At 42.0% G+C, this 19,559-nt stretch overlaps 1 protein-coding gene across 5 annotated transcripts in view; it reads left to right on the plus strand.

The window, feature by feature from the left end:
* LOC139542576 (vitamin D3 receptor A-like) overlaps positions 1–19,559 on the plus strand; it is a 125,162-nt gene that overhangs the window by 55,074 nt on the left and 50,529 nt on the right. Inside the window, exon 1 of one of the 5 annotated variants that reach the window (XM_071348171.1) lies at positions 688–872. The exons of the other annotated variants lie outside the window; for them this stretch is intronic. Coding sequence (XP_071204272.1) covers positions 836–872 — 37 coding nt within the window. The 5' untranslated portion in view covers positions 688–835. Of the gene's footprint in view, positions 1–687; positions 873–19,559 lie in introns of those variants that run through there. 5 annotated transcript variants of the gene reach the window in all.

Raw genomic sequence — 19,559 nt, forward strand, 5'->3', positions numbered from 1 at the left:
TTCAGCATCTTTTATTTCAGCAGACTGCTATGTTTGTTTGGCTTGGTGCCTTTTTTCGCTTAACGTGAAGTTTTGGGAGAGTGCAAACCTCAGATCTAAATCTGTTCCCCTTTTAAACCAAGTAAACCTCAATGTTCTTGTTGGGTCCACCCCATTAGACAAAGTTGAGGTCTTTGTGCTGTACAGAGAATGTGACGTTGGGGAGTTTCCCAAGTATGTTTATAGAGACTCATCACCTGATTGTATCTTTTGAAGTGCTCATCCTCTGCCCTGTCTCGTCTTGTGATGATGTGCACTCCCCTACACTTTCCATCATCCGTTTTGTTTTTCTAGTACAGTACTGTAATAAAATATAAACCATCCTTTTGAGTGAAGTCAAGTACCTCATCTTGATTTAACGGCTTGTCACTTAACTGTTGCGGTTTCACTACCTAGCCTTCCTTTGCCAATGGCCATTTATTTAGATTAATGGAATTACATGGCAGAGTTTTATGAGCATATATTTGTACAGTCTCCCTATGTTATTAGCACATTTGTCGTCCTAGTCTCCTATGTTGGGGTGAAAGTGGGCCGCTCTCTTTATTCCATGCCAGTTCTGGAGTTTGCCCTGCTGACCACATGAGTATGTTAAACATTAGCTGTCACCACTCACCTCTCTGGCTTCACTATTGAACCGGTATAGACCGAGACATTACTGCAGCTAGGGGGAAAGAATGAGAGAGGGAAGAGGGTGAATAAGAAAGCCACTAAAAGGAGAACGAGGAGGAGACAGGGATTTTCTCTGACCTTGGGGTATTTTGTCTGGAGCCTGTCTGTATTTTCTAATTCAGAGGAAATGGATCCACAGACCCCTCCCTCTCTGAGTCGCTCAGGTCAGTGCTGCTTTATCTTATCCCGTTTGACGAAGTCTGACTGGCTTATCAATACTATGTTTATAGTATACGGAACAAAAATATAAACATGCAACAATTTCAAAGATTTTACTGAGTGAGTTACAGTTCATATAAGGAAATGTCAATTCAAATGAATTCATTAGGCCCTAATCTAATTAATTTAACTGGTAATACACACATGCAACAGTTTGTCACAGATACCTTAACAAAAAAAGGTAGGGCCGTGGATCAGAACCAGTTAGTATCTGGTCTGACCACCATTTGCCTCATGCAGTGCGACATCTCCTTCGCATAGAGTTGATCAGGCTGTTGATTGTGGCCTGTGGAATGTTCCACTCTTCATTGGCTGTGCGAAGTTGCTGGATATTGGCGGGAACTGGAACACCCTGTTGTACACGTCAATCCAGAGGATCCCAAACATGCTCAATGGGTGACATGTCTAGTGAGTATGCAGACCATGGAAGAACAGGGACATTTTCAGCTTCCAGTAATTGTGTACAGATCCTTGCGACATGAGGCCGTGCATTATCATGCTGAAACATGAGGTGATGGCAGCGGATGAATGGCACGACAATGGGCCTCAGGATCTCGTCATGGTATCTCTGTGCATTCAAATTGCCATCGACAAAATGCAATTGGGTTTGTTGTACATTGCTTATGGCTGCCCATACCATAACCCCACCGCCACAATGGGGCACTCTGTTCACAACGTTGATTTAAGCAAACCGCTCGCCCACACGACGCCATACGCATGGTCTGCGGTTGTGAGGCCGGTTGGACGTACTGCCAAATTCTCAAACTATTTTGTAGGCGGCTTATGGTAGAGAAATGAACATTTAAATGATCTGGCAACAGCTCTGGTGGACATTCCTGCAGTCAGCATGCCAATTGCACTCTACCTCAATTTCAGACATCTTGGGCATTGTGTTGTGACAAAACTGCACATTTTAGTGTGCATTTATTGCCCCCAGCACAAGGTGCACCTGTGTAACGACACGCTAATTAATATGCCACACCTGTTGGATGGATTATCTTGGCAAATGAGAAATGCTCACTGACGAGGATGTATGCACATTTGTGCACAGAATTTAAGAGAAATAAGCTGTTTGTGTGTGTGGATAATCTCTGGGATCTTTTATTTCAGCTCATGAAACATGGGACTAACACACTTCACATGTTGCGTTTATATTTTTGTTCAGTATAGTTTTTCTTGTGGTTTCTGGCTAATAGTGCCTGTGAGGTGCTCTACCTTTTATTTCAGCAGATTTATTTTTACGCTTTGTCTCTTGAGCAGTTTCTTTGGGAGCTTATCTTGTGTTTGTGCATTGGGCTATTAAACAAGCCTGTTTTAGATGCCCAGCCAATGAATGTGTGAACACAAGCTGTCGCCCAACAAAGACCACCCAGTGAGCTATGAGTGGTGAGTGCGGTGAGCGTACTGAGCGCTCATTGACAGCTCCACTCAGTGAATGCTTATTGAGCCCTTCTAGTGCTTGAATGTAAGTGCCTAGCCTCTTGGGGTTTAATGGGCATGTTAAATGTGACTCTTCAAGGAAAAGTGATGGTGGCCAAAATTTAAATCTAGCGTATTTTTATCATTGCCGGACTTTGCTGCTCAACATTAGCTGTCAGTTCAGTTGATTTGTTTATGGACTGTGGCTGCCTGCTGGGTGTTTCATTGTTTGGCTCTATACTGCAATTCCATAATTGACAGAATTCTATGGATCCTTGCTGGATCTCCACTCATGAGTTTTCTCACTTGGGTTGAAATCTGATATGAAGAGACCCCACATGACGTTCCAGTTTAGGTGGCATTGTTGTTCCCCACAGGAGGATCACTTTACTACGACATAGGCCTACTTTTGTATTTTGGCAAATCCCTGTCAGGTGTTTTGTATAACATACAGTGCCTAGTGTAAGTCTACACACCCCTTGCACAGTCTTCACATTTTGCAGTTTTAAATTAGGATTAATTGGGATTTTGTGGTTCATTTTCATTTTTTCCTACCGATCTACACAACCTACTCCACATTTAACAATTTTTTTATAGAAAAAATACCCCCAGCAATAAAAGATTGTGTACAGTACCAGTCAAAAGTTTGGACACATCTACTAATTCAAGGTTTTCCTTTATTTTTACTATTTTCTACATTGTAGAATAATAGTGAAGACATGAACCCTATGAAATAACACATCATGTAGTAACCAAAAAAGTGTCAAACAAATCTAAATATATTTGAGATTCTTCAAAGTAGCCACCCTTTGCATTGATGACAGCTTTGCACACTTTTGGCATTCTCTCAACCAGCTTCATAAGGTAGTCACCTGGAATGCATTTCAAAAAGTACATTTGTGGAATTACTTTCCTTAATGCGTTTGAGCCAATCAGCTGTGTTGTGACAAGGTAGGGGTGGTATACAGAAGATTAACCTATTTGGTAAAAGACCAAGTCCATATTATGGCAAGAACAGCTCAAATAAGCAAAGAGAAACGACAGTCCGTCATTACTTTAAGACATGGTCAGTCAATACAGAAAATGTCAGGAACTTTGAACGCTTCAAGTGCATTCGCAAAAACCGTCAAGCACTATGAAACTGGCTCTCATGAGGACCACCACAGGAAAGGAAGACCCAGAGTTACTCTCTGCTGCAGACCAAATAAATGCTTCAAAGAGTTTAAGTAACTGACACTTCAACATCAACTTTTCAGAGGAGATTGCGTGAATTGTACTTCAGGGTTGAATTGCTGCAAAGAAACCACTACATAAGGACACCAATAAGACGAAGAGACTTGCTTGTCTAGGAACACAAGCAATAGACATTAGACCAGTGGAAATCTGTCCTTTGGTCTGATGAGTCCAAATGTGAGATTTTTGGTTCCAACTGCTGTGTCTGTGATACGCAGAGTAGGTGAACGGATGATCTCCGCATGTGTGGTTCCCACCGTGAAGCAGGGAGGAGGATGTGTGATGGTGTGGGGGTGCTTTGCTGGTGACACTGATTTATTTAGAATTCAAGGCATTCTTAACCAGCATGGCTACCACAGCATTCTGCAGCGGTACGCCATCCTGCCTGTCCTTCAACCCAAATATCGCCAAGCCTTATAAGCTCTTTTCTATGCTATATAAACAAATATTTGGGTTGAAGGACAGGTGGGAACACGTGAGGTTTGCCAGACTTTTACAGGATTGCACGGGCGTTTATAACAGCAAAAACAAGTTTGTTTTAATTTTGTCCTGGATGACTGTTAAGATTGGTGTACATTATTAGTCCGAATCTTGTTATACTATGGCTACCCTCCTGGCAGATGTGAATCAGGAACGAATAGAATTTAAATCAATAATATGAACACATTTAGTATGGGGCTATGAGAAGATAAAGATGTATACAGTAGAAATGTTCAATAAGTTCTCCTAGGGTCCACACTACAGTATACGATCCTATTTAAAAACCTCAGTCTTTTTGGGGGGTACTAAGCTAACATACAGTATGGAATTGTTTTAAGATCGTCATACCATGGATCATTTAGGTATTTGATTTTGAATTTTAGGACGTATCATTTACGTATCATTTTTCTTATGTATGTATTATTTTATAAAACATTTAATTTGGCCTTTAGTACTATAGCCCATAGAAACGCATTGAATTACACGTTCATAAATGGCTAAAAAGACAGTCAAAAAATAAATAATAAGGAATATGTTTTTGAAGTGTCTGTCCTATATCTAGGGGATATAAGAAAGCTCAGGTTTTTTTTTTTTGGTTGTTGACACATTTAACCCCTTTTTTTGGGGGCACACAAACCCTAACCCAATGGGTTACCTTGATGACTCCCGTGACACTTGTGGGGGTCGTAGAGCACAACGGCAAACACTGTGTCCGTGAGTCTTCCCTTTCTATGGTGAGGTCATATTAGTTTGTAGCTCAAATGGTTCAGACGCTACAGACCGAAGTTGGCACAGCATTACCAATTTCAGACGAGTCCTGTGACACTTGTGGTGATCGTAAAGCAAAATGTAGAACACCACCGTGTGGTCATATTAGTTTGTAGACCAAACCGTTCAGACGCTACAGAAGTTTTGGTGAGAAGACCGATTTTTGGGATGTCTCATGGTCTGACAAACGCTGCAGCTCGGCCACATTCCACTGCAGATGCTGATGGCAGACAAAGAACCTGATATCTGTAGTTTAAACTGACAGATTTGTATTATACTGTTTAGATTGACTCATGGGTGTGTCAATGGATTTTAAAGGATTCAAATTGCTGTCACTATTTTAACTTTATAAATGTAGTTTAGGAATGTAAAGGATTTCATATTGTTCCGACACGCACCGGCAGTGGGTGAGGTGTATGTCACCTGGATCCGTTGACTGCGCCCGCTCGCTGCTGATACCCTGGGTTAAACTAATGGTAGACAAAATATATCAGTAGAGCCAATATAATAACTGGCTTATGAAAACACTTCTCTCAGGAAGCAAAGTTAAAAAATATATTTTTTGTGATCTTGAAGATCTGTGCTCCCCCAATCTTTCTACCCCAGGTCCTCATTTAAAAAACCGCCTGAGCTATAGGTTGGCGACCTGGGTGATTTTAAAAGGAATGTCCTAGAAATATTTATTTTGGTAAATTTGCAGTTGGCCTGAATATGTGTGGTTATATATGTGCATGCATATTCACTTCAGTGTACAAAACATTAGGAGCACCTGCTCTTTCCATGATAGACTGACCAGGTGAATCCAGGTGAAAGCTATTATCCCTTATTGATGTCACCTGTTAAATCCACTTCAATCAGTGTAGATGAAGGGGGAGAGATAGGTTAAAGAAGGATTTTTAAGCCCTGCGACGTGGACTGTGTGCCATTCAGAGGGTGAATGGGCAAGACAACAGATTTTTGTGCCTTGAAAGGACTGGACTGATATGCCAACCCTTAGGGGTGATTATCAGAATGGGACTAAGTGAACCAAAAATGTTGTCAGTCAAACCTGCCTGAGTAAGATGACTGACATATATCAGTCTTACTAGGAGTAACGAAATGGCTTGCTGCTCTAAAGGGGAGTTAATCTCCCTCCAACTCATCACACGCTATGATAACCTGTCAGCCCAATGGGCTATACCGTTGGACATGTCTCACGCTAGTTTTAATCCTAAAGGTTAGGTGCCAGTCCATTTTAGTTAACTGTGTTCTGTGCTTATCTGGGATATCAGAGTTCAGTCAATAACTCTATATTTTACTGTGTGCTAATCTGATTTGCATTTCTGTGTGTGGATCCTTTGACTGCTGTTCTCCTCTGAACTTTGAACTATAGCCCTTTCTCAGTTGAGGGAAGGCAAATAGAGGATGGGCTGAATGCACATTTTTGAAAGCTCAGTTTGGAGATGGGACAGGATGGGAGATTAGATTTTGTGTGGTCCCATCTGTCATCTAGTTAGTGGTAACAGATGATGCACCTTGACCCCAGTCTGAACAGAGGTACCATACTTCATCCTGTGTAGTTTTGGAGACCATGAAGACTACTGTTCTCTTTTTTAGTTTGCTCTTAAATGTATTATCTGCTCATGTAATGGTAGTCATAAAAGCTTGATCAAAAGGACAGATCCTAATTAATGTATATATGTATATGTGTATACAGTGGGGCAAAAAAGTATTTAGTCAGCCACCAATTGTGCAAGTTCTCCCACTTAAAAAGATGAGAGGCCTGTAATTTTCATCATAGGTACATTTCAACTATGACAGACAAAATGAGAAAAAAAAATCCAGAAAATCCCATTGTAGGATTTTTTATGAATTTATTTGCAAATTATGGTGGAAAATAAGTATTTGGTCAATAACAAAAGTTTCTCAATACTTTGTTATATACCCTTTGTTGGCAATGACAGAGGTCAAACGTTTTCTGTAAGTCTTCACAAGGTTTTCACACACTGTTGCTGGTATTTTGGCCCATTCCTCCATGCAGATCTCCTGTAGAGCAGTGATGTTTTGGGGCTGTTGCTGGGCAACACGGACTTTCAACTCCCTCCAAAGATTTTCTATTGGGTTGAGATCTGGAGACTGGCTAGGCCACTCCAGGACCTTGAAATGCTTCTTACGAAGCCACTCCTTCGTTGCCCGGTCGGTGTGTTTGGGATCATTGTCATGCTGAAAGACCCAGCCACGTTTCATCTTCAATGCCCTTGCTGATGGAAGGAGGTTTTCACTCAAAATCTCACGATACATGGCCCCATTCATTCTTTCCTTTACACGGATCAGTCGTCCTGGTCCCTTTGCAGAAAAACAGCCCCAAAGCATGATGTTTCCACCCCCATGCTTCACAGTAGGTATGGTGTTCTTTGGATGCAACTCAGCATTCTTTGTCCTCCAAACACGACAAATTGAGTTTTTACCAAAAAGTTCTATTTTGGTTTCATCTGACCATATGACATTCTCCCAATCTTCTTCTGGATCATCCAAATGCTCTCTAGCAAACTTCAGACGGGCCTGGACATGTACTGGCTTAAGCAGGGGGACACGTCTGCCACTGCAGGATTTGAGTCCCTGGCGGCGTAGTGTGTTACTGATGGTAGGCTTTGTTACTTTGGTCCCAGCTCTCTGCAGGTCATTCACTAGGTCCCCCCGTGTGGTTCTGGGATTTTTGCTCACCGTTCTTGTGATCATTTTGACCCCACGGGGTGAGATCTTGCGTGGAGCCCCAGATCGAGGGAGATTATCAGTGGTCTTGTATGTCTTCCATTTCCTAATAATTGCTCCCACAGTTGATTTCTTCAAACCAAGCTGCTTACCTATTGCAGATTCAGTCTTCCCAGCCTGGTGCAGGTCTACAATTTTGTTTCTGGTGTCCTTTGACAGCTCTTTGGTCTTGGCCATAGTGGAGTTTGGAGTGTGACTGTTTGAGGTTGTGGACAGGTGTCTTTTATAATGATAACAAGTTCAAACAGGTGCCATTAATACAGGTAACGAATGGAGGACAGAGGAGCCTCTTAAAGAAGAAGTTACAGGTCTGTGAGAGCCAGAAATCTTGCTTGTTTGTAGTTGACCAAATACTTATTTTCCACCATAATTTGCAAATAAATTCATTAAAAATCCTACAATGTGATTTTCTGGAATTTTCTTTCTCATTTTTTCTGTCATAGTTGAAGTGTACCTATGATGAAAATTACAGGCCTCTCTCATCTTTTTAAGTGGGAGAACTTGCACAATTGGTGGCTGACTAAATACTTTTTTGCCCCACTGTATATACATGCATACAAGCATGCATACATACACTACCGTTCAAACTTTTGACATTGACGAATCCAAGATGGCGTAGAAGTCGGACGTGTGTTTTTGTCTTGTCCCGTGTAAATAATCGTTTTCCTCGTTTTTTCCGTTTATATTTTAATCTCACTTTCCATCTACGGACTGAATATACTCTCCTGCAACCCCCAACACCCAATGTGGTACGGATCTGCTATTTTTATACTTTAGAACCGGAACCCCCATCAGAAGCTAGCCAGCTAACTAACTACTAGCTAGTTATCAGTTAGTCACTGCTAGTGGTCTTTACCGTTAACTCGGACACCAGCCAGCCTCAGCTTGGTCAATACATGCCAGTCTGCACAGCGCGATATCAACCCAGAGAATATCGGACTGCTTTTTCTCTACCAAATCTCCAGATTACTACCGCAAGCTCTGGACCTTTACAACGGATCAGATAGCTAGCTGCAATCTGAGTGGCTACTCCTGGCTAACGTCTCTGTCCCGAAGCAAGCAACAGTTAGCCTTGAGCTAGCCTCGAGCTAGGCCAATCTCCCGGCTAGCCGAAGAGGTCCTCCGGCTAATTCTTGTGCTACAATACATATTTTGCCAATTGGCCTGGACCTTTTTTTGCCGACACAGAGCCCTGCCAATCCATCACAACTGGTCTAAATCAGCTACAAGCTAATTTAGCCACCTTCTGCACAGACACCAGCCCTGTTATTAGCCTGGATATTACTCACCAATTTACCAGCATCGGACTGTCTCGACAACAACGCCGGATTCCTGCCGTAATCCCTGAGCCACTACTTCTGATCCTCACAGCTAGCTTGCAGCTAGCGCAGCTAGCGCCACTGCCACGAAGCTAGCACCAGTTAGCGAACACAATTCTACAATTCACAACCTCTCTTTCGCCATCGCCATCCGGCTTGGATTCTCTGTCGACACGACCACGTCTGGTCTGCAGACGTATACCCCACCCGCTGTGCCCTCAACCGGCCTCCGTCTGAGCAGACCCCCTCCGTCTGAGCAGACCACCCCCCGGGCTACTAACTTTAAACGCCGCGTGCTAGCTTAGTGGAGGCCTCCCTGCTCCATCTACGGCTGCCCCCTGGACACTATGATCACTTGGCTACATAGCTGATGCCTGATTGACTGTCCATTAATTCACGGTACTCCATTCTGTTTATTTGTGTTTTATCTGTCGGCTCTGTGCTTTAACTCAGGATCTGTGTGTAGTTAATCCGACCCTCTCTGCCTAGTCGTCGCCATTTTTACCTGTTGTTGCTGTGTTAGACTAGCACCCTTGTTATTGTGATTTTCTTTGACACTCCGTTAAAGCTGCAATATGTAACGTTTTGGGCAACATGAACAAATTTACATAGAAATATGCGTTATAGGTCTGTCATTCTCATTGAAAGCAAGTATAAGAATCTGTTCTTACTGCGTTATTTCTATGCTTCCCGTTCTTTAGTTTTTGCATTTTTTACTTTGGGTTTTGTACACCAGCTTCAATCAGTGGAAACTACAATATTTTGGGTTATGGGCTCGGTATTTCACAGCGGTTTAGATGGTACAATGATTCTATACACTATACCTGCTTGTTTTGTCTCACAAACTAAAATAAAGCTAACTTTTACAATTTTAGCAACCAGGAAATGGCAGAGCGATTTCTGCGTAGTGCGTCTTTTAATATATCAAAAACTATACTATGGTAACTCCTCCAATGAGATGCGCTATTAGACTCTGTTCATTCACTCTCTACATGCACAGAGGATGCTGACCAATCACAAGCGGGCTCCCTCACTCTGCATGGCATGCACATGCTGGCCAATCACAAGTGTCCCCGCATGCTGGTGAGAGAGAAAGGGCATTGGTCGTGTTGGAAACATGAGTGCTGCTAGTGCCGAGAAGTCGGTTTGGTGCCAATGAAGGGCGCATCTTCATTGGAATGGCAGTATTTTGGCTACAGGCCGATGTCAACCAAATGCAAGTGTTGTGCTTGATTAATTGCCGATACATTTTCAGGTTCAAGAAAAAGGGTCTGCAAAAAATATTTTTCCCGCGCTATAGACTGATATATCGGGCCGCTAATACAGGACTAGTAACGGCCCAGTGCACGACTTTAGTGAAGAAGAAATTCAGGGGGTGCTGCAGCACCCTCAGCAACCCTACTTCCTGCAGTCCGCAGTGCGGCTTGGCCGGGTTGTGTTTTTAACCGTGTCTGATGGTATTATTAAGTGTTTGAAAATCGACCTTTGCCTCTCCCGAGTCCGTATGGGAGTTGCAGTGATGGGACAAGGCTAACTACCAGTTGGATACCATGAAATTGGGGCGAAAAAGTGTTTGTTAATATGTAGGTGTAGTAATAATATACAGCCGATAACAATGTTAGAAAATATTTGTTTCATTTGGTTCTGTGTTCATTTAGCACAGTATCTATTAATTTGTTGATCTCATTTTAGAAGTGATGTTCTCTACCCTGACACTTGTTTTAACCATGTCTGATGGAATTACTAAGTGTTTGAAACTTGCAATTCACAATATCTGGCCCCCAAAAAATCGCAATTAGATATTTTGTCCAAATCATGCAGCCCTACCGTATGCCGCCATGTGTTTTTTACCTGACGTGTCACGTGTGTGCATCTCACCCTGTCTTACCCTTGCCTGCTCTTACCTCAGTAAGAATAGGATGCTGCACACCTGCTTTTTTTGTTGGGGCCCTTCAGCTCACTTTCGCCCCTCTGATTGTTGCTTTGATAACATGCAAAACAAGGAGGCACAAAATGGTGCATTGACCTGATCTTTTTTGGAGAGTAACTAGTGTGCAGTTTCCCAGACCAATCGGAGCAATGTATCTCGCATTAGTCAATCCTAACAATGCGTGTGTCTTCAAAAGTCCTGGGAAAGCCTTTGGACGTGCTGTTGCATTTTGTCAGTGACTGTTAAGATAGAGGACTCAGCAGCCTGTTTAGTTGGTATGGAGCAGCAACTGTTGAGACTTAGTCATAGGTTTCGGGTGCAAAATAAGTGGAATTTATTTGACAGTGCAGGTGATGAAGACTGGCTCCAGAGTTGAGTCTTTAACACATTTAGAGATGTAAAAAATAGGTGACAAAAATATTGAGCTCGGAAAAACAAACTTATTATTTTTTTTATTTTTTTTATTTAAAAATAATAATAATTTAAGGGGTGGATCAGCTTAATATTGCGGAAAGAATGTTGCTTCCAATGTAATTGTCTGCATCATTTCCAATCCCCCATATTTTTTGGGGTAAATGTATATATCCATACACGCATGCATACATATACACATATATACATACACATACCTATATAGACATACATACTTTTTAAAAAGAATATACCTTTATTATTATTATTCCCCGCAAACCCTACCGCCGATCCCCCAATTGGAGTAAACTAATAAACACTTTATACATCTTATACACATTTTACAGACAGTCTACTTTACAATAGTTCTCTCTTGTTTGTTCTTAGTCCTTCCTCTATTTCTGATGTCCATCCAGTTTGATTTGTATTTGTAACTATGCTATTTCACAAAAGTTCCCAACCTATATACATTTTACAGATCCCGTATGCTTTACATTGTTTATCTTGTTATTAGTCCCACCCTTCAAGCCCATTCAACCCCTCCCATCTATCTCTCAACATCATCCATTTCGGATTTCTATTTGCCATATATTTTTCAACTGTGCTGTGATGCTTCACAAAATAATTGAACCTTCCTATTCTCATAGCTTCTACAGATTGTAAATTAAAAATAAACATTTTTGCTAAAATAATTCTTATATTATTGATTGATTGACTATGGCTTTTCAAATCCCCCAGTATTGCTATCTGTAGCGTTAGTTCTAGGCAAATGTTGCAATTCTAAAGCCATTCCTGGACCTGTGACCAAAAACGAGCTACATATGGACAATACCAAAATAAATGATCTAATGACTCTGCCTCCTCACAGCAGAATCTGCAGAGCTGGGAAGATTGTATCCCCATATATAGTGGGGCAAAAAAGTATTTAGTCAGCCACCAATTGTGCAAGTTCTCCCACTTAAAAAGATGAGAGGCCTGTAATTTTCATCATAGGTACACTTCAACTATGACAGACAAAATGAGAAAAAAAATCCAGAAAATCACATTGTAGGATTTTTTATGAATTTATTTGCAAATTATGGTGGAAAATAAGTATTTGGTCACCTACAAACAAGCAAGATTTCTGGCTCTCACAGACCTCTAATTTAAGAGGCTCCTCTGTCCTCCACTCGTTACCTGTATTAATGGCACCTGTTTGAACTTGTTATCAGTATAAAAGACACCTGTCCACAACCTCAAACAGTCACACTCCAAACTCCACTATGGCCAAGACCAAAGAGCTGTCAAAGGACACCAGAAACAAAATTGTAGACCTGCACCAGGCTGGGAAGACTGAATCTGCAATAGGTAAGCAGCTTGGTTTGAAGAAATCAACTGTGGGAGCAATTATTAGGAAATGGAAGACATACAAGACCACTGATAATCTCCCTCGATCTGGGGCTCCACGCAAGATCTCACCCCGTGGGGTCAAAATGATCACAAGAACGGTGAGCAAAAATCCCAGAACCACACGGGGGGACCTAGTGAATGACCTGCAGAGAGCTGGGACCAAAGTAACAAAGCCTACCATCAGTAACACACTACGCCGCCAGGGACGCAAATCCTGCAGTGACAGACGTGTCCCCCTGCTTAAGCCAGTACATGTCCAGGCCCGTCTGAAGTTTGCTAGAGAGCATTTGGATGATCCAGAAGAAGATTGGGAGAATGTCATATGGTCAGATGAAACCAAAATAGAACTTTTTGGTAAAAACTCAACTCGTCGTGTTTGGAGGACAAAGAATGCTGAGTTGCATCCAAAGAACACCATACCTACTGTGAAGCATGGGGGTGGAAACATCATGCTTTGGGGCTGTTTTTCTGCAAAGGGACCAGGACGACTGATCCGTGTAAAGGAAAGAATGAATGGGGCCATGTATCATGAGATTTTGAGTGAAAACCTCCTTCCATCAGCAAGGGCATTGAAGATGAAACGTGGCTGGGTCTTTCAGCATGACAATGATCCCAAACACACCGCCCGGGCAACGAAGGAGTGGCTTCGTAAGAAGCATTTCAAGGTCCTGGAGTGGCCTAGCCAGTCTCCAGATCTCAACCCCATAGAAAATCTTTGGAGGGAGTTGAAAGTCCGCGTTGCCCAGCAACAGCCCCAAAACATCACTGCTCTAGAGGAGATCTGCATGGAGGAATGGGCCAAAATACCAGCAACAGTGTGTGAAAACCTTGTGAAGACTTACAGAAAACGTTTGACCTCTGTCATTGCCAACAAAGGGTATATAACAAAGTATTGAGATAAACTTTTGTTATTGACCAAATACTTATTTTCCACCATAATTTGCAAATAAATTCATTAAAAATCCTACAATGTGATTTTCTGGATTTTCTTTTCTCATTTTGTCTGTCATAGTTGAAGTGTACCTATGATGAAAATTACAGGCCTCTCTCATCTTTTTAAGTGGGAGAACTTGCACAATTGGTGGCTGACTAAATACTTTTTTGCCCCACTGTACATAGACACACTGACTTTACTCAAGGCCAGTGGCATGTCATTAGTAAAAATTGAAAAAAGTAAGGGGCCTAGACAGCTACCCTGGGGAATTCCTGATTCTACCTGGATTATATTGGAGAAACTTCCATTAAAGAACATCCTCTGTGTTCTGTTAGACAGGTACCTTTTTATCCCCAATATAGCAGGGGGTGTAAAGCCATTACACATATGTTTTTCCATCAGCAGACTATGATCGATAATGTCAAAAGCCACACTGAAGTCTAACAAGACAGCTCCCACAATCTTTTTATCATCAATTTCTCTCAGCCAATCATTAGTCATTTCAGTGCTGAGCTTGTTGAATGTCCTTCCCTGTAAACCTGCTGAAAGTCTGTCAATTTGTTTACAGTAAAATAGCATTGTATCGTCCACTATTATCCTCAGTAATTTTCCACCCAGGATGTCAGACCCTCGTAGCCTGTCATTGTTGAAAAACAACAATAATATTTTCACTTCTTCCACATTCACTTTACAGAATTCAAAATTACAATGCTTGTCTTTCAGAATTTGATCAGTTATACTTGAATGTGTTGTGTCAGAGTTTGTTGCTGGCATGTCATGCCTAAATGATCTAATCTTGCCAATGAAAAAATCATTAAAGTAATTGGCAATATCCATGGGTTTTGTGATGAATGAGCCATCTGATTCAATGAATGATGGAGCTGAGTTTGCCTTTTTGCCGCAAATTTCATCTAAGGAGCTCCAAAGACTTTTTCATTCTCATATATCTTTGTTTCATAGTATAGTTTGTTCTTCTTTTTATTAAATTTAGTCACATGATTTCTCAATTTGCAGTACGTTTGCCAATCAGTTGTGCAGCCAGACTTATTTGCCATTCCTTTTGCCTCATCCCTCTCAACCATACAATTGTTTAATTCCTCATAAATCCACAGGGATTTAAGTTTTTACAGTCATTTCCTAATGGGTGCATGCTTATTAGTAACTGGAATAAGCAATTTCAGTAAATGTGTCAAGTGCAGCGTCTGGTTGCGCCTCATTACACACAACAGACAAATACTCTTTACATCAACAACATAGGAATCACTTGTAACGACTGTCTATCTCCTCCTCCTCGTCTGACGAGGAGAGGCGAGAAGGATTGGAGGACCAATACGCAGAGTGGTAAGTTTCCATGTTTTAATATAATATAATAATATAATCCACGAAAACAAGACACAATACAAAATAACAAAAGAACTAACCGAAACAGTCCCGTGTGGCGACAAACACTGACACGGAAGACAAACACCCACAAACCAACAGTGAAAACAGGCAACCTAAATATGGCTCCCAATCAGAGACAATGCAAAACACCTGCCTCTGATTGAGAACCATATCAGGCTAAATGAACAAACCTAAACATAGAAACAAATAACATAGACTGCCCACCCCAACTCACGCCCTGACCATACTAAATAAAGACAAAACAAAGGAAAATAAAAGGTCAGAACGTGACATCACTACAAAATGTATACACTATATTAGGCCCAGCCTTTGGAACTTTGGTTTTCCTAGATATGGCTATATTGTGATCACTACATCCGATGGATTTGGATACTGCTTTAAATCAAATATCTGCAGAATTAGTAAAGATGTGATCAATACATGTTGATGATTTAATTCCTGTGCTGTTTGTAACTACCCAGGTAGGTTGACTGATAACCTGAACCAGGTTGCAGGCACTAGTTACAGTTTGAAGCGTTTTCTTGATGAAAGCCAGTTAATATTTAAATAACCCAGAAAATATATCTCTGTTGATATCACATACATTATCAAGCATTTCACACAATCTCCAGATACTGACTGTTAGCAGTTGGTGGTCTATAGCAGTTTCCCACCAGCATGGGCTTTTGGTGAGGCAGATGAGCCTGTTGCCATATTACTTCAACAGTATTTAACATTAGATCATCTCTAAGCTTTACAGGAATGTGGTTTTGAATATAAACGGCAACACCCCCACCTTTGACATTTCTGTCTCTTTAGACAAAAGCAGTCCCAGCGATGAAGACTCAGGTAGATCAGGTACCAGTGCAACAAAGCTATTCCTTATGTCAATCTGCTCCAAACCTCTCGCAGACACTCCAGTCTACTTAGCAGCATGCTGCTGCCTTCGGTTTCCACAACTTGTGACATGGGACCAGAGCTGATTGGAACAATCCTCTTGCTGTTCTCAGTCTACTCCACTACAAGATGGAGGAGAAGCAGATAGAGATTACTTTCTTGGAATGCAAGTTCCAGGTAGCACAGGGCATTCGGATGGGAACAAATGACAAGGCGGGGGATACATGTATCAGGCACGAGCGGCGTCCAGGTACAGGAGTTGAGAACGACAAAGTTCCCATTTGCGTTTTCCCCATAAGTTCGCACATTCCTGTAATCCTCCACAAGCAAACAATTGCCCCATTGGAACTCTGGATTGTCAATATTGACCCGGACAAGAGCGTAATAAACACAGCTTCTACAGTGTTGGAAACTTTCATTAGCTATTCCAGGCTAAGCAGGCTCCATTGCAACCTAGCTAGCTGGCTAGTTGGTAGCAGGTGTTGACACAAACATTTATGAACAAAATAAAAAATAAAACAAAATACAACTTTGGAAACAACAGGCCGAAACAACAAGTCGAGCGCAGGAGGTATCCTAGTTCTTCACAGCAGTTTGTGGAGTTACAAGTGTGATCAGGGATTTCTATTGGAGTGACCCAAATTTCAGTATGGCATGGCTGACCGTGTCGAATGCAGCACTGTGGTCCAGCAGTATGAGGATGCTGGCAGCCCCAGAGTCAGCATTTATGTGGAGGTCATTGGTGACCCTCACCAGGGCAGTCTCAGTGCTGTGTCTAGTTCTGAAACCCGACTGGAAAGGCTCAAGTAGGTTGTAAGTGGCCAGATGGTTTTGGTGTTGGCTAGAAACCGCACGTACGAGGAGCTTACTCAGGAAGAGCAGGTTGGAGATAGGCCTATAGTTCTGGAGGTTGTCAGAGTCAGATCCAGGCTTTGTAAGTACTGGTGTGACTGCAGCCAGTTTGAGCTGAGAAGAGACAGATCCAGTGATGAGGGACTTCTTGATCATTTCTGTGAAGAAAGGCTCCAGAGCAGGTAAGCAAGTCTTGACAAGGGAGTTGGTGATGGGATCAAGTGAGCAAGTCGTGAGGCTCATTGTCCTAACCAGCTTGGTTACTTCAGCTGCAGTGACTGTGGTGAAGGTGGAGAACCTTGACTCAGGGAGCGTAGGACTGGGTAGCTCCACCACCGGGTTTGAACCGTTCTGGAGAGGCTGAGATAGCAGAATTGTTCACAGGTTGGAGGAGCTTGCTCACAGGTAGTTACCACTGCCCTTGCTGATCAGTTGGGAGTAGTAGAATGTACGAGCTGGTTTTATGGCCTGTTTGTATTCTTGCTGACGTTGCTCATACATCTGTGCATGTACAGTTATCCCAGTTTCCCTATAATGTCGTTCTAGACGACACCCAGTTGCTGGCAGGTAGGAGGTGTATTCAGTAAGCTGGGCAGTGTTTATTGTTTTCAGACTCCTAAACTGAATGGAGCGTTTCTTGGGCTGAGTGGGTAGGTAAGGGTGATGAGTTTATGGTCGGACAGCCCTGACACATTTATTTTCAATTTGGCGAGATCCACACCTGTGGTACAGACCATGTCCAGTGTATGGATGACGTTACAATGATTTTAGAGCTTTTTAATGGGAATTCCTAAGCCAAAAATAGTGAACATAGAAAAACATTCTATTGTCTCTGTCAGGTCCACATTGAGTAGACCTCAATAGAAGAATAGGAAATGACTATGAAATAATAAAATATTTCATTTGTGTATATTACTTAGTTTTTCCGAAAGGCTTGGCACATATATTACTTTGTTTTTCCGAAAGACTTGGCACATAAATACTTAGGCTGACTGGCTGTCGTTCAGGTAAATTAGAAATAAGCACACTCAGGCTCTACGGAAGGCCACATTTTTTTACTTTAAGGAGCAGTTCTCTCTCTTTGGATCTAACCCCAAGAAGTTCTGGAAAACAGTGAAAGACCTGGAGAATTGTAACGCTCGTCGTTAGGTGGAAGAGAGGAGGACCAAAGCGCAGCGTGGTATGTTTCCATATTTATTGGAAACACTTAACAACACGAACAAAACAATAAACAGAAAATGAAACTAACGACGCTACAGACCTGAACATGTGAACATACAGACAACGAAGAACGCAATGAACAGGAACAATCACCCACAAACAAACAGTGAGAACAGCCTACCTAAATATGGTTCCCAATCAGAGGAAACGTAAAACACCTGCCCCTGATTGAGAACCATATCAGGCTAGTTGACAACCCTAAACCAAACATAGAAACACTTAACATAGAATGCCCACCCAGCTCACGTCCTGACCAACTAAACAAGACTAAACAAAGGAAATAAGGTCAGGAACGTGACAAGAATAAACAATCCTCCTCACAGCTACCCATGTCCCTTAATGTTGATGATGTGGTTGTTACTGACAAGGAGTGTATAGCTGAGCTCTTTAATTACCACTTCACTAAGTCAGAATTCCTATTTTACTCAGCCATGCCTCCTTGCCTGTCCAATACTTCCCCTATCCCAGCCCTTCTAATGCAACTAGCCCTGATGCGCCTGCCTCTTTTCCCCCTGCCCCGCTACACAGCTTCTCCCTGCAGGCAGTCACTGAGTCTGAGGTGCTAAAAGAGCTCCTTAAACTTAACCCAAAAAAAACATCTGGGTCAGATGGTTTAGATCCTTCCCAGCACCTATCATCGCCGAGCCTGTCTATCCTCTCTGGGAAGGTTCCCAGTGCTTGGAAGGCAGCCACAGTGCATATTTTATTTAAAGGGGGAGATCAAGCTAATCCTAACTGTTACAGGCCAATTTCTATCTTGCCCTGTTTATTAAAAGTGTTGGAAAATCTTGTCAATAATCAACTGACAGGATTTCTTGATGTCTATAGTATTTTCTCTGGTATGCAATCTGGTTTCCGCTCAGGTTATGGATGTGTCACTACAACCTTAAAGGTTCTAAATGATGTCACCACTGCCCTTGATTCTGAGCAATGTTGTGCTGCTATTTCTATTGACTTGGCCAAAGCTTTTGTGGGTCGGCTGAGGAGCATTGGTGTCTCTGAGGGGTCTTTGGCCTGGTTTGCTGACTACGTCTCTCAAAGAGAGCACTTTGTAAAGCCAATGCCTGTCACCAAGGGAGTACTCTAAGGATCGATCCTAGGTCCTACGTTCTTCTCAAATTACGTCAACAACATAGCTCAGGCAGTAGGAAGCTCTCTCATCCATTTATATGCGGATGATAGTCTTATACTCAGCTGGCTCCTCCCCAGAGACTTGATTTCCTCTATCGTAATCATTCCTCTCTCACCCAAGCTGCCAAATTAACCTTGATTCAGATGACCATCCTACCCATGCTAGATTACGGAGACGTAATTTATCGATTGGCAGGTAAGGGTGCTCTCGGGTGGCTAAATGTTCTTTACCATTCAGCCATCAGATTCGACACCAAAGCTCCTTATTGGACACATCACTGCACTCTATACTCCTCTGTAAACTGGCCATCTCTGTCAAGACGGTACTGTACATACTCATTGAACACTGGTCACTTTAATGTTTACATACTGTTTTACCAACTTCAAATATGTATACTGTATTCTATTCAATGCTCATCCTATATAACTACTGCTGTACACATATTTTCTACTCATATACTGTCAATCATTTCTATACACACCATCATATACATATAAATGTAAATTCCAGACT

Source organism: Salvelinus alpinus, chromosome 17 (assembly GCF_045679555.1).
Source record: "Salvelinus alpinus chromosome 17, SLU_Salpinus.1, whole genome shotgun sequence".
NCBI classification, from domain to species: Eukaryota; Metazoa; Chordata; class Actinopteri; order Salmoniformes; family Salmonidae; genus Salvelinus; species Salvelinus alpinus.